The 12,528-nt window shown below is 43.8% G+C and overlaps 1 protein-coding gene across 3 annotated transcripts in view; it reads right to left on the bottom strand.

Moving 5' to 3' along the window:
* Window positions 1-12,528, bottom strand: part of ZC2HC1A (zinc finger C2HC-type containing 1A) — a 141,085-nt gene that overhangs the window by 36,987 nt on the left and 91,570 nt on the right. For 2 of the 3 annotated variants that reach the window (XM_068234840.1, XM_068234841.1), the window contains one exon: window positions 4,315-4,434. The exons of the other annotated variant lie outside the window; for it this stretch is intronic. In XM_068234840.1, the coding sequence (XP_068090941.1) occupies window positions 4,315-4,434 (120 nt within the window). The remainder of the gene's footprint in view (window positions 1-4,314; window positions 4,435-12,528) is intronic. 3 annotated transcript variants of the gene reach the window in all.

Raw genomic sequence — 12,528 nt, 5'->3', positions numbered from 1 at the left:
GGACTTCTGCTTTCAGTTTCTATATTTTCTGCTGAAGAGAGAGATCAAAGCATTCAAAGAATTTACAGCACGCCGAGTCCTGCTGACCGCGGTCAAAAGCTGCTAATGGGTTAAAAATATAGCTAAGAATAGTAATTAGCACATTAAAGTACACAAACAGAATAAAATGCTATATTACTGTATCTACATTTGAATACAAGATCCATATCAAAAGCTGGTTTATATTCATGTTGAGAGTCCCTGCTCTTTCAATAGACCCAAAGCAAATTAACCGCTATACTGCAGTGCTAAGTGCACAGCTGAGCAATATCCCCTCCCCCACACTGGTTCTGCAGTCACCGTTTCCCCCACCCACCACCAATGTAGAGTATGCAGGGGAGCTTGCTGCAGAGGGATCACTTATGGGAAACTCTCCTGTTTCCAGCTATCAGGTGTCTTCGGTTATATGTCTGCATGTCATCCATAGTGGTCTCATGAATTGTTTGACACCTACACCTATATATGTGTCAAACTTATGGTTTGGGGTACTGTATTTTTTTGACTATAAGACTCACTTTTTCTCCCCTAAATGTGGGGGGGGGGGTGGCGGGAGGCACTGCGTCATAGTGCAAATGCAGGAAGTTCCTGACTTGTGAATGCCCGCCAATACGAACCTCCAACCAGCCGCAATGTTAGGGACTCCCTATACTGTGCCCATGCAAAGGAGGACACAGGGGGAAAAACGGAGGGCACAGGGACACCAAGGGGTATAGAAGAGGAAACAAAGGGGGATAGAGGAGGACAGAGGAGGACACAGGGAGACACAAGAGGCACAAGGGGGCATAATCCACAAGATGCCCCTTCACCATGGATGCACCAGGTTTAGTTTATATTTTTTTCCCTGGTTTTTGTCCTCTAAACCTAGGTGCGTCTCATGAACAGGAGTGTCTTATAGTCCCCAAAATATGGTAAGTTTCAGTCCCTTCCCTAAAGCTTGAATCTTATTTCTCTCCATCTACCGAGTCTAAGATAGAAGATTCCCTTGTCTACTACCCCTGTGGTGTTTTCCTCATCTGTTGGCTGCTTTCTTTTGTTCTTTTTGGAGATACCTTTGCCTTGCCTGCCCCTTTGTGTGGGTTTTGAATTTTTTCCTTTGACTAAAAAAAAAGAATCGATCTGTGTCTGATCCTTTCTACCGGGTTCTTTGATCTTAGTCATTTTTGCCATGCCAAATTCTAAGGCAGTCCTATAGTCTAAATAAGCATGTTTCTGAATTTTTATTTGTGTCTCAGGCCTCAAGGTTGCAAAGCGGTTTGAGATTGGGGCTGCATGTTCCCCTTGTAGGATTGCTGTGTGCTGCAGAAGCCGCCCGTATTTTCACTGGTGATCTGTGTTTTCCCTTGATCCTACACTTTGGATGTTACAACGGATATCTGGATCTGCAGTCTAACAATACTGATAAAATATAAATACTGTATCACTAAAATTAGAATCAGATTCCCCAGCTCTCATGCAGATGATTTGGACATTGGCAGAGAAGATCTGAGAGAAGAGTTTCATTTGTTCTTCATTAAAGTATAGGCGCACTAAACTCAAAGTTTGTGAGGTCTACAGGAAGGATATAAATCTGTAAAGGGTATAAGAAACATTGCCAGCAACTGTAAATCAATCATGGCAATATCCAGTACCTTAGCTACATGTGGATAGTGTCCTAAGCAGTTGCCAATTTTTCCCCAGCCTAGGCGTTTCTAGCACATTCAGCCTAGTGCCAGAATACAAGGAAGTTACTTAGAACCTTCACAGATAGCCTTTGCTATTACTGATGTCAAACTGCATGGCTCTAGCATGAAAGGCAACCCAAAGTGAGAGGGACACGGAGGCTGCCATATTTATTTCCTTATACCAGTTCCCAGGCAGCCCTGCTGAACTCTTTGGCTGCAGTAGTGTCTGAATAATACACCCCATCTGCATGTGTGTGGGGATTGTAACAAATAGGTTTTCTATTACATTTGGGGAAAAAAACGTGTACTAACGCGCACTAATGCGTACCAACGCATACGCATGCCAAACACAGTGGATCAGGTGTAAAAAGAGCCTTACTGGCTAAAGCCAATGGCCTGTGTGCAGTTGGGTGGGTAAACATGCTACAGGAGGCTGCAAATTAAAAGTAGAAACTGCAAATGGAGAGCAAAACCTGGAAGAGGGGAGCTGCTGCCCAAGGAAGTTGAACATAAAAGGATGGGGATGTTGTGTATGGTTGTCACATATGGAAGAAAGGGCTGCATGTGGAAGGAGAACCCCAGAAAGGATGCACTAGGGGCAGAAAAATGATGAAACCTTGCATGAATAGTATGGATCAGAGAAGTGTAGGTGGGCACCAAACGCTTGCTGAGGACGGTCACTATAAGGCTGCTCCTATGATGAATGTGCTCACGTAAACCAGCAATCAATCAGTAGAGAGAGAGGAACAGTCGGAGCACCAGCTCATGCACATAGGGATTTATTGCAGTTGTATAGGCGTACAGGCATTCCAGCAAGGTTACATGAGAGAGAGATACACAGGCCTTACAGCCGTTTCACGGCAACTGCCTCTTCCTCAGAGACCACAGGTATCAAAAGCTACAGCTCTTGCATGAATAGTGTTTCACCAGGAGATCTTTGCTGTCAAGAAAAGACAAAAGCTACATAACACATACTAGATTGAACTTTGCCCAGGTGGCCAATAAACACTGCCTTGGGAATTTAGCGTGAATACAGGAGCCCTCTAATGTTGCCTGAAGATCCAGCATGCCAGATCTTTAGCGATGTCTGATACACGACGGAGCGCATTGTTCTCTCTACTCACCCTACCGGCTTAGTGCTGCGCTGTCCAGGCGAGGAATGGACAATGCACAGAAGTATATGGATCCAGCAACAACATACCTCTGTGACTAACATAGGTAACTTTGCCTTTGGTCAGGTATTCGTTAAATATTTATGAACTTACAATTTTTTGAGGTCCTTGGCTTTTAACTTAAAAAAACTCCAAGCTTAAAGGACCACTGTCGCGAAAATCTTAAAATTAAAAATACATGTAAACACATACAAATAAAAAGCTCGTTTCTTCCAGAGTAAAATGAGCCATAAATTACTTTTCTCCTATGTTGCTGTCCCTTACATTAGGTAGTAGAAATCTGACATTACGGACAGGTTTTGGGCTAGTCCATCTCTCCATAGGGGATTCTCTATATGGCCTTTATTTTTTTATAAAGACATTACTTGAAAAAGATTTATAAAAAGATGCTGGCCAACCTCCGTGGTGGCTGCACACTTCTTTTTTGCAGTTGAACGGAGCAACTGCCATTCACTAAGTGCTTTTGAAAATAAAGAAAACCATGAGAATCCCCCATGAGAAGATGAGCTAGTCCAAAACTTGTCGGTTCTGTCAAATTTCTATTACTTATTGTAAGTGACAGCAACATTGGAGAAAAGTAATTTATGGCTTATTTTACTCTGGGAGAAATGCGCTTCTTGTCTGTATATGTTTACATGTATTTTACATTTTAGGATTGCATTGCTGCACTTGTGCAGTAGCACAGGGCTGCTCATGCTCAAGTTGCTCAGCTAACTGCACAGGCGCGCCCATGCTTGCACAGGCACAGTACGGCCATGCTCGTGCTTAAAGAGAAGCATGGCCCCGTCCAGATTACCGACAAGCCCTTGATGGTAATCTCTGGAGGGTCCATGAGCGGCAACGGGGAAAGCCTCATTAGGATCCAGAGCTTTCTCTCTTCTTAGGCATGTATGTGATTTTGTACGCGAGCTTTGGCTCAGGTACACCACCAGGAGCATCCAGCACACACGCAGTACAAAAACTCTCCTAATGCGCACGCGCAAGACGTGAACGAGGACGTGCACGGCCAGGGCCGTTTAGGTGCAGTTGCCACCAGCTGGCCCAGTCCTGGAAACCAAAACTGCACGGGCCTGTGCGGCTGCAGGTGGGTTGGTAGAAGCCCCAGGTAAGTGAAACACTTTTTTTTAAGGTTCGGTTTAGGTTACTTTTAAGGGGTAAAAACCAGTGTTAAGTGGTTAAAAGATGATAAAATATTGATATTATGATCCAGTCCAGAGTCAGTTAAGAAAGAACCCAGTTAACTTACTGGTGTATTTTTGTGGGGTGACAGATCACTTGGAACGAACCAATGAGAACATGGAGAAAACAAACACCATGCAAACACAGTCCCGGTTGGGATTTCAACCTGGGATTCTAACACTACAAAACACATGTACTAGCCACCATACTAGATATAGAGCTATTAATTGCCTACACAAATCACCTCATCCTGCTATACTTACTTGTTAATGGGAAGCAAATTACTAGATCCTGGATCGGAACTGTCTGTTTTGTGGCCATTGTTAATCAATCTTTGTAAATCTCGTCCTGTTCGCAGCGGTGGGCCTACGGTACCCATTTTACTAGTGAAAAGAAAAGGTGGGTTGATTTTACTTGCTGTCAATCTGTTAGCATTTCTATGCAGAATATGGACATCTGAGTGATTACTCATACACAACTATTTGCAGACAATGGCCTCAATTCACGAAGATCATGATGGCGATAATAAGGCAAGAGAAAACTTACCTCCACACAGTGACAGAGTTATCGTATCTCTTCATTCCTTACGTTACCTCCTCTGTAGTTATTTTCACACACAGTTAATTAACAGCCTGTCTTTAACTCTGGAGTTATTTTAAGCATTGGAGAATTAATTTAAAGACAGAGGAGTTAACTTTAGGTTTGCCTGAAGTAAAATGTTTCCTGAATACTACATGTCTTATCACCATGGTAACAACTCTAGAAATGTTATTAAAGACAGGAGATAAGCTTAGTGAATTGAGGCCATTGTTTCATACTATCTTAATATGAAGAAAAGAAGATGCCCAATAACTAAGCCTTATGGTACATTATTGGACAGGGAAAAGAGGGGAATGATGCAGAGAAAAGCAATGCCTTGAAAGTGCAAGGCCTTCAGTCTCTATAGAATAGAACATTTGTGACAGCAAACAGTGGTCAGAAAGAAAAAGCTTTGTAATGAGGTCAGTGGCTACTTCATTGATGGCAGTTTCAGTGTAACAATTAGTGTATAAAACAAACTATAATAATGTATAGGGAATTAGCAGATAGGTAGATATCCAAACTTCGGCAAATGTGACCGATAGTTAGAGAAGACTGAAGGGTCAAAAAAGAGATTTTTTTTTTTAGCATTAGAGCTACTGCATATACTAGCATATAAGCTGCGGTTTTGGGACTGAAAAAGTGGGACAAAAGTGGGGGTCTCGGCTTATACTCAAGTCATACTTGAAAATCCCCCCCCGGCATGTGCCCCCTGCTGGAGCGAAATTTGTATTTATTTACATCCCCCCAAGTGTCCCCCTGCCATGTTTTCCCTGCAGGAGTGGTATTTGTAGTTCTGTCCCCCTGACATATGCACCCCTTTTGGAGCAATATTTCTAGTTATGCCCCCCCCCCCTTCCCCCCGTGCCTCCACACATGCACCCCCTACTGGAGCGGTATTTAGTTCCTTCCTCCTTGAGTTTTCCCCCGGCATATGCAGAGTGGTGCACAGTGGACCGTTCACTCATCGGTCCTCACCGCCAGGATTCATCTTCAGCACGTCTTTCAGTCTCATTTCTTTGACGCCCACTAGTGGTGCCTCACATTACATGCACCACAGCAAAGTTTCACACAGACAAGGCTGGCGATAGACGAGCTAAAGAAGAATCCTGGCAGGCAAGAACTGGTGAGGAAACACTGCTGTGCACCTTTAACTCAGAGTCTCAATACAGGTTTGCAAGTTATCACTGCCATTAATTCTGCATAATAAACCATTTAATTCACACCACAGTTATTACCCAATAGTCACTGTTTGCACTTTTCAAATAGACAACTGTCTTTTTCCATGACTAAACCCTTAATGAAAATTTAGCCACATTTCCTTAAAACCGGAAAACAATTTGGCTCTTACTGTGCACGAAAATATTACACAATGCATTTGGAACGCACTTCAAAAGAACATTTCCATGCGTTTTTCATGAAATTGTCATTCCTGTCTATACAATTATATCTGATGTTGTCACACAAACTGACCACCGAGGAATGAGTCCAGATGTCGTTAAAGGGGAATGATAATGATTTTAGTTAAAGTAATGGTTCATAACACCTCTGTAATCATACGTATTCATAGATTATACAAATAAGCATAAAGTGAATGCAATCACAGAAACGGGAGAGCAGTGGTCAGTGGGACCAGATAGAAAACAAATTCAATATTGCCTTATTGTTTTTCCATTGTATCTTGCAACTACATTTTGCAGCACAGTGACATAATGGTTAGCACTCTCGCCTTGCAGCGTTGGGTTCCCAGTTCGGATGTCAACCAGGGCACTATCTGCATGGAGTTTGTATGCTCTTCCCATGTCTGTGTGGGTTTCCTCCGGGCACTCCGGTTTCCTCCCGCATTCCAAAAACATACATATAAGTGTTGTGTTATGTATGCAATATAACAAAAAGCAATGCAATGCCATTGTGTAACTAGTCTTATTATTACTATGCATTTATGTAGTGCCAGCGACTTCTGCAGAGCTTTTTAACACCCATAGTAATGTTACTATGCAGTGCGCTGAAAATAATTTTCTTTTTGATTACCTGTTTGTAAAAAATAAACTTCAAGTACACAACTCATTATATAAAGTATCCAATGTCAATGTCATTAGGACAAGTGAAAATATTAATTTTGATGTAACCGTGGTCCGGAGAGAAAATAAAAATCTTGAAGTATTTAATTTATACGTGTACAGAACTGTAGTGCAATGGTTTTGTGTTGCTGCAGGGATTTGCACGGTTCTTGATACGCAGAACAGAGGGGAAGAAATTGTATGCGTCTGGAAGGTTTGTTTTCCTAGTTTGGCATCTCAATACTCAAGGCAGAAGCTGGATAATGTAGCGGGAAGGGTGAGAGGGGTCAGTGGCAATGTTGGCTCTCTTTCTGCTCTTGTAGAGATCCTGTAAGACGGCATGGGCTCACGAGTTGTTACGAGTGGCTAAGCTGGATCTGAATGGGCTATTTGCCCATAAGTCCGTCGTATAGCGCGTGCTACAAACAGCTTGCACGCGCCTAACGGCTTGCACGTGTCCTATTAGACGCGTTGCAAGCCTCACCACCGCAAACTTCCTCCTTCAGACTTGAAGGAGGAAGTGTGTGTAGTGAGGCTTGCAACACGTCCAATAGGACACGTGCAAGTTGTTTGGAGTGTAAATAACCCATTCAGATCCAGCCTTATACCTGAGGCAATTAAGCCTCATTTAAATCACAAATTCAAGTGCTTAGCCACTCATAACAACGCGTGAGCCCATGCCTGCCTGTAAGAAGGTACAAGCTACAGTCTCTGATCCGTTCTGCTGATCATACACTATGCTGCCATCTCACTTTCTCCCATATTATGCATGATGGCAGAATAAAACTGTACCATTCCTGCTATAGGCAGAACCATTTTAATTCAAGTACACCTGAATTATGTATCCCCCATGAATTGCTACAACTCGGAGGAGAGATAGCATTAACGCGACCCAGGACTTTCAGCAGGCATAGGGTGAGCAGTCTTTTGGTTTCACCCTGCGCCAAAATTTGCCTACGGCCATTTTAATTGTACGCAGATAGGTCTGTGGAGGTGCAGTCACCAGTGTAGATTAACCACTTCACCCCAAAGGCGTTTTTACCCTAACGGACAAGAGCGATTTTCACCTTTCAGTGCTCATCCCTTTTATTTGCCAATAGCTTAATCACTACTAATCACAATGAAATGATCTATATCTTGTTTTTTTCACCACCAATTGGGCTTTTTGGGGTTGATATTTGTTTTCAGTAATTACTTTATTTTCCATGCATTTTAAAGTGAAAAACAAGGACAAAATGAAAAAATACACTATTTCTCCAATTTCATCCCCTATAGTTTTAAATATAAACACTGCTACTGTGCATAAAACCCACACATTTTATCTGCCTATTTGTCCTGGTTATCACAAGATTTTAATGATGTCCCTAGTACAAAGGATGGTGATAATATAGTATTTGGAAATAAAGGTGTATTTTTTTCTTTGGTTTTTTTTCGCACTATTTTCACGTGCACAGGAATGCACGTGCTCTCGCGGGAGCGCGCACGTGCAGGACCGTGCACGTGCACACATGCACAGCGGCAGCAGCACTGTCTGATTTATAGAAACGTCCTGGAGCCATTAAGAGGCTATAGCAGGTTGTCATTAAGTGGTTAACTAAAGCAGTAAGCGGCAGAAGGCCCCCCGAGAAGCTTGACTGCTAAGTGTCAGAGTATCTCTAACCTAAAGCCTGGTACACACCTTCAACTTTAATTGGCCAATCACTGACCAATTTTGCCACCTCCATATGGTATAAAAGAGTTTAGAGTAGAAAGAATAGCGCTGGGCACCAAAGCGAATGCTTCCAGGATTTATGCACACAGTTGTAAACAAGGTTACAGGTATCAGTGAGATAGGTGGCCTAACACCCGTTTCACAGGAATTTCCACTTCCTCAGAGACCAAAGAACCGTTCTTTGGTCTCTGAGGAAGTGGAAATTCCTGTGAAACGGGTGTTAGGCCACCTATCTCTCTTATTGGAGCACATTGCGGTCCCAGGTACAAGTTGCTGTGCAGTTAGCCAGCATAGAGTGCCAGCCACTCTCTGCTCTCCCTTGATTGAGTATAAGAGTTTACCTACACAATCTGCTCATAGAACTCCAAAATCTGTTGACCCTCATACTACATGGAGTTGGTAAAATTGGCCAATCGTTGGTAAATCAAAATTAAAGGTGTGAACCAGGCTTAACCAGGTGGCGGGATAGTGTAATGGTGGCTGGATAGAGTAATGATTAAGGGCTCTGGCGACCTGGGTTCAAATCTCAGCTCTACCTAATCAGTAGGCCAGCACCTATTCAGTAGGAGACCTTGGGCAAGTCTCCCTAACACTACAACTGCCTATAGAATGCATCCAAGTGACTGCAGCTCTGGCGCTTTGAGTCTGCCAGAAGAAAAGCACACTATAAATGTTCTGTGTTTGTTTGTCTCCTATCAATCAAATAATTATATTAGTTATACACATACCAAGGGGATGAGGTACAGCTAGCTGGAAGAGTTTGCTGAGCAACAATGGCAAGATCTCCCTCTAGATTGTAAGCCTTCTGCAGGGTCCTCCTCCTTGTGTCTCCTACCTGATCATGCACCTCCATTACTGTACACCCATCCTATTTATCTGAATGAACTCTTAAAGAGAACCCGAGGTGGGTTTGAAGAATATTATCTGCATACAGAGGCTGGATCTGCCTATGCAGCCCAGCCTCTGTTGCTATCCCAAACCCCTCTAAGCTCCCCCTGCACTCTGCAATCCCTCATAAATCACAGCCACGCTGCTGACAAACAGCTTGTAAGAGCTAGCTGTGTTTATCTCTATAGTGTAGTCTGCTGCTCTCCCCGCCTCCTGCAGAACTCCAGTCCCCGCCTGCATCCCTTCCCTTCCTGCTGATTGGAGGGAAGGGACGGGGGCAGCGACCGAGCTATGCAGGAGGCGGGGGAGCAGCTGAGACTGACACTACAGATGTAAACACAGCCTCACAGCACGGCTGTGATTTATGAGGGATTGCAGAGTGCAGGGGGACCTTAGGGGGGTTTGGGATAGCAACAGAGGCTAGGCTGTATAGGCAGATCCAGCCTCTGTATGCAGATAACATTCTTTAAACACACCTCGGGTTCTCTTTAAGTAAACTCGACTTGCCCAATCTCCATGCTCCCATCCAGTGACTGACTAAGCATTACCTTGCACTCATAATGTGCTGCGTGATCTGGTTTGCATGTATTTCCTGTATTGTCATATTGCTGTATGTCACCCCTAAATATTGTCTGTAACCTTAACTAATCCAGCGCTGCTTAATGTGTTGGCACTTTATAAATACAATAAATAAAAAATTATAGCATTAAAGGCAGAGCTGAATGCCACAAATAAAATTGCGGCATAGGTTCCTGAACATTCCAGATCCTACTGGATGTGGTGATGGCCCAAATGAACTGAGACTTCTTTCACACTATGTCCGTTGTGTCGCAGTGCAATGCATAATATAATTCAATGAAAACGACATGCGATTATATTTCAATAGGGGCTTTCATACTATTGCTTTTTGCGGTGTAACAATTTTTCGACAAGATAATGTCCCGGTGCCAGCACAAAGTGTGTGGACAATAGTGCCTATTGAGAGATCCCTCTATAGAGGTTTTCGGGATTAGGATGTGCTATTGGGGTTCCTGTTGACTTATACGGAACTCAGAATGGTGGTTGTGTGGGAGTATGTGTGGTCCGATTTAGGTGAGCCGGCTATCCCATATGTCTTAACGTCTGTTGAAAATATGAATTAAGCTATGATATTTTAAACTTAAGATTTTGGCTAGTTGATTGGCCTGCACCCCTCCTTTGCTTTATCCTACCACAATTTTTTCTTGTATGGACTGTATTGCAGCGGGAGGCTGCGATGCATCCTTACATCATTGTTGCGATTCTGTTTTTCTGGATGCCCAACACAATGGTTATAATGTGAAAGTAGCCTTAAAGCAGAACTGAAGTCTTTTTTTTTCTTATTTAAAAATAGGTTTCAGTCAGCATGCCAATCACATGCTGGTCCGCAGAGGCCTCCCTGAACCGTGGTTCCCCCTCTTTTCTCTTTGACCCACTCAGTCGGAGAAGCTCAAAAGAGGAAAAGGCAGAGGTGTTCTCCATAGTTCTGCCTCTTACACGTCAATCGCACCAATCTTTGTCCCTCTCCGCCCCCTCATTTCAATATTGCTCGAATGCATGCGCAATTAGCCCACCCAAGCTCCGTGCACAGTTCTATCCGCGGAGAAGGGTGTTGCGCAGAAGCGTGCAGCATGCGCTGGCCAGCCAACTAGAGCTGCGACTGGGAAGTACTTACAGAGGTCACGGCCATTTTAATTAAAAAGTATCCGAATTTTTCAAGAAAAAAAAAAACGTGAAGGAGAAGCAGCAGAGCGGCGGTAAGGAGATCAATATGCTGGTTGTAATTTGAGCTACGTTGAGCTATGTATTTTTTTTAATTTAGTTCCATTTTGGCTTTAGGTTTGCTTTAATTGTCTGCATAACTGTTAGGCCTGTAGGGAAAGTACAAATATTTAATGGATTTAGAGTAAAAGTAGCCTTAATTGTCTGCATGCAATGCCTATTAGGCTTAGGCACCACCGGGGGGATGCTTAGGGACAACCAGGGTAGTGGTTAGTTTTAGGCACCACCAGGGGAGGGTTCTGTGTGAGAGTAGGGTTGGGTTAAGCAGTATTGTTGAATTACGTAATGATTTTTAACGTTAATATCTTTTCGTTATTATCTTCTGTTTGTTTTTAAAACTGTGTTTATCGTTAACCAAGTTCGATTTAGTTATCCACCGGCACCAGGGCCGGATTTACTATAAGGCGCTATAGGCACGTGCCTACAGGTGCTTGATGATGGAAAGGTGGCTTCCCTCCCTTCTTCCCTATGCAGAGTCCTGATAAGAGTGTAAATGAGAGGTTATTCACCCTGCTCTCTAAAAATTTATTATAGAGGGTACATCTGGCTACCTAATACTAAGGGGCACCTGAAGCTACCTATGACGGGCAAGGGAAGTAAGGGAGAAGTGGCAGCTGGGACAGCTAGCACACTTGCAGTGCAGTTCGGTGGGTTCATGGAGGGCGGAGTCTAAGGTGCCAAGACATTTGTGCCTATAGGGCTCCTGTGAGGTAAATCCGGGTCTGACCGGCGCCATTTAGTTGTCCAGCCGGGCCCTTTTTTCCTGGCACCCTTTTTTAATGCACACAATCTGTTTTAGGTTAGGAGAGAGTACAAGTCTTTCAAAGCTCTTCATGACCAGACCGGAATGACTAAAAAGCTGACAATGAAAATGCATGATTGGGGGGCGTGGCTTGGCACCGCTCTGTGATGGCTGCTTGCTGAACGAGCTCCTCGTGTGCACCCATTAATACCAGGTTTCCAGCTTGCAAACCAAACATGAAGGAAGACAAGAGGCTACAGGGGGACCCCAAGACCCAGGGTGAACCCCCAGCTAACCCTCCGAAACAAGTACCGGGGATGTTCAGGACACAGAAGAACTCGAGCACGGGCCGTAGCCAACCTAAAATGGCGGCGACCTCTCCTAACCTAGCTGAACACTCCCCTCAAGGCTCCGGGGGCCCACAGAAAGTACTGGAGAAGCTGGATAATATGCCTACAGTCGCAATGATGCTGGATATAGCTAAAGATATCAAGGAGACCCTATCAGCAGCGATAGCGGACCTGAGAAGTGAAGTCTCTCACATAAATACGCGACTAGATACTCTGGAGAAGGAGGGGGAAGCCACACGATCACAAGTAAGTGGCCTGCAGTCTAAATCAGACCAGCATGACCTGAAGCTGTACGAGTTCCAACAAAAACTGGAAGATCTAGACAATAGAGGCCGCCGCAATAATAT

This window comes from Hyperolius riggenbachi, chromosome 5 (genome assembly GCF_040937935.1).
Source record: "Hyperolius riggenbachi isolate aHypRig1 chromosome 5, aHypRig1.pri, whole genome shotgun sequence".
NCBI lineage: Eukaryota > Metazoa > Chordata > Amphibia > Anura > Hyperoliidae > Hyperolius > Hyperolius riggenbachi.
This window is presented reverse-complemented; position numbering and strand designations above follow the sequence as displayed.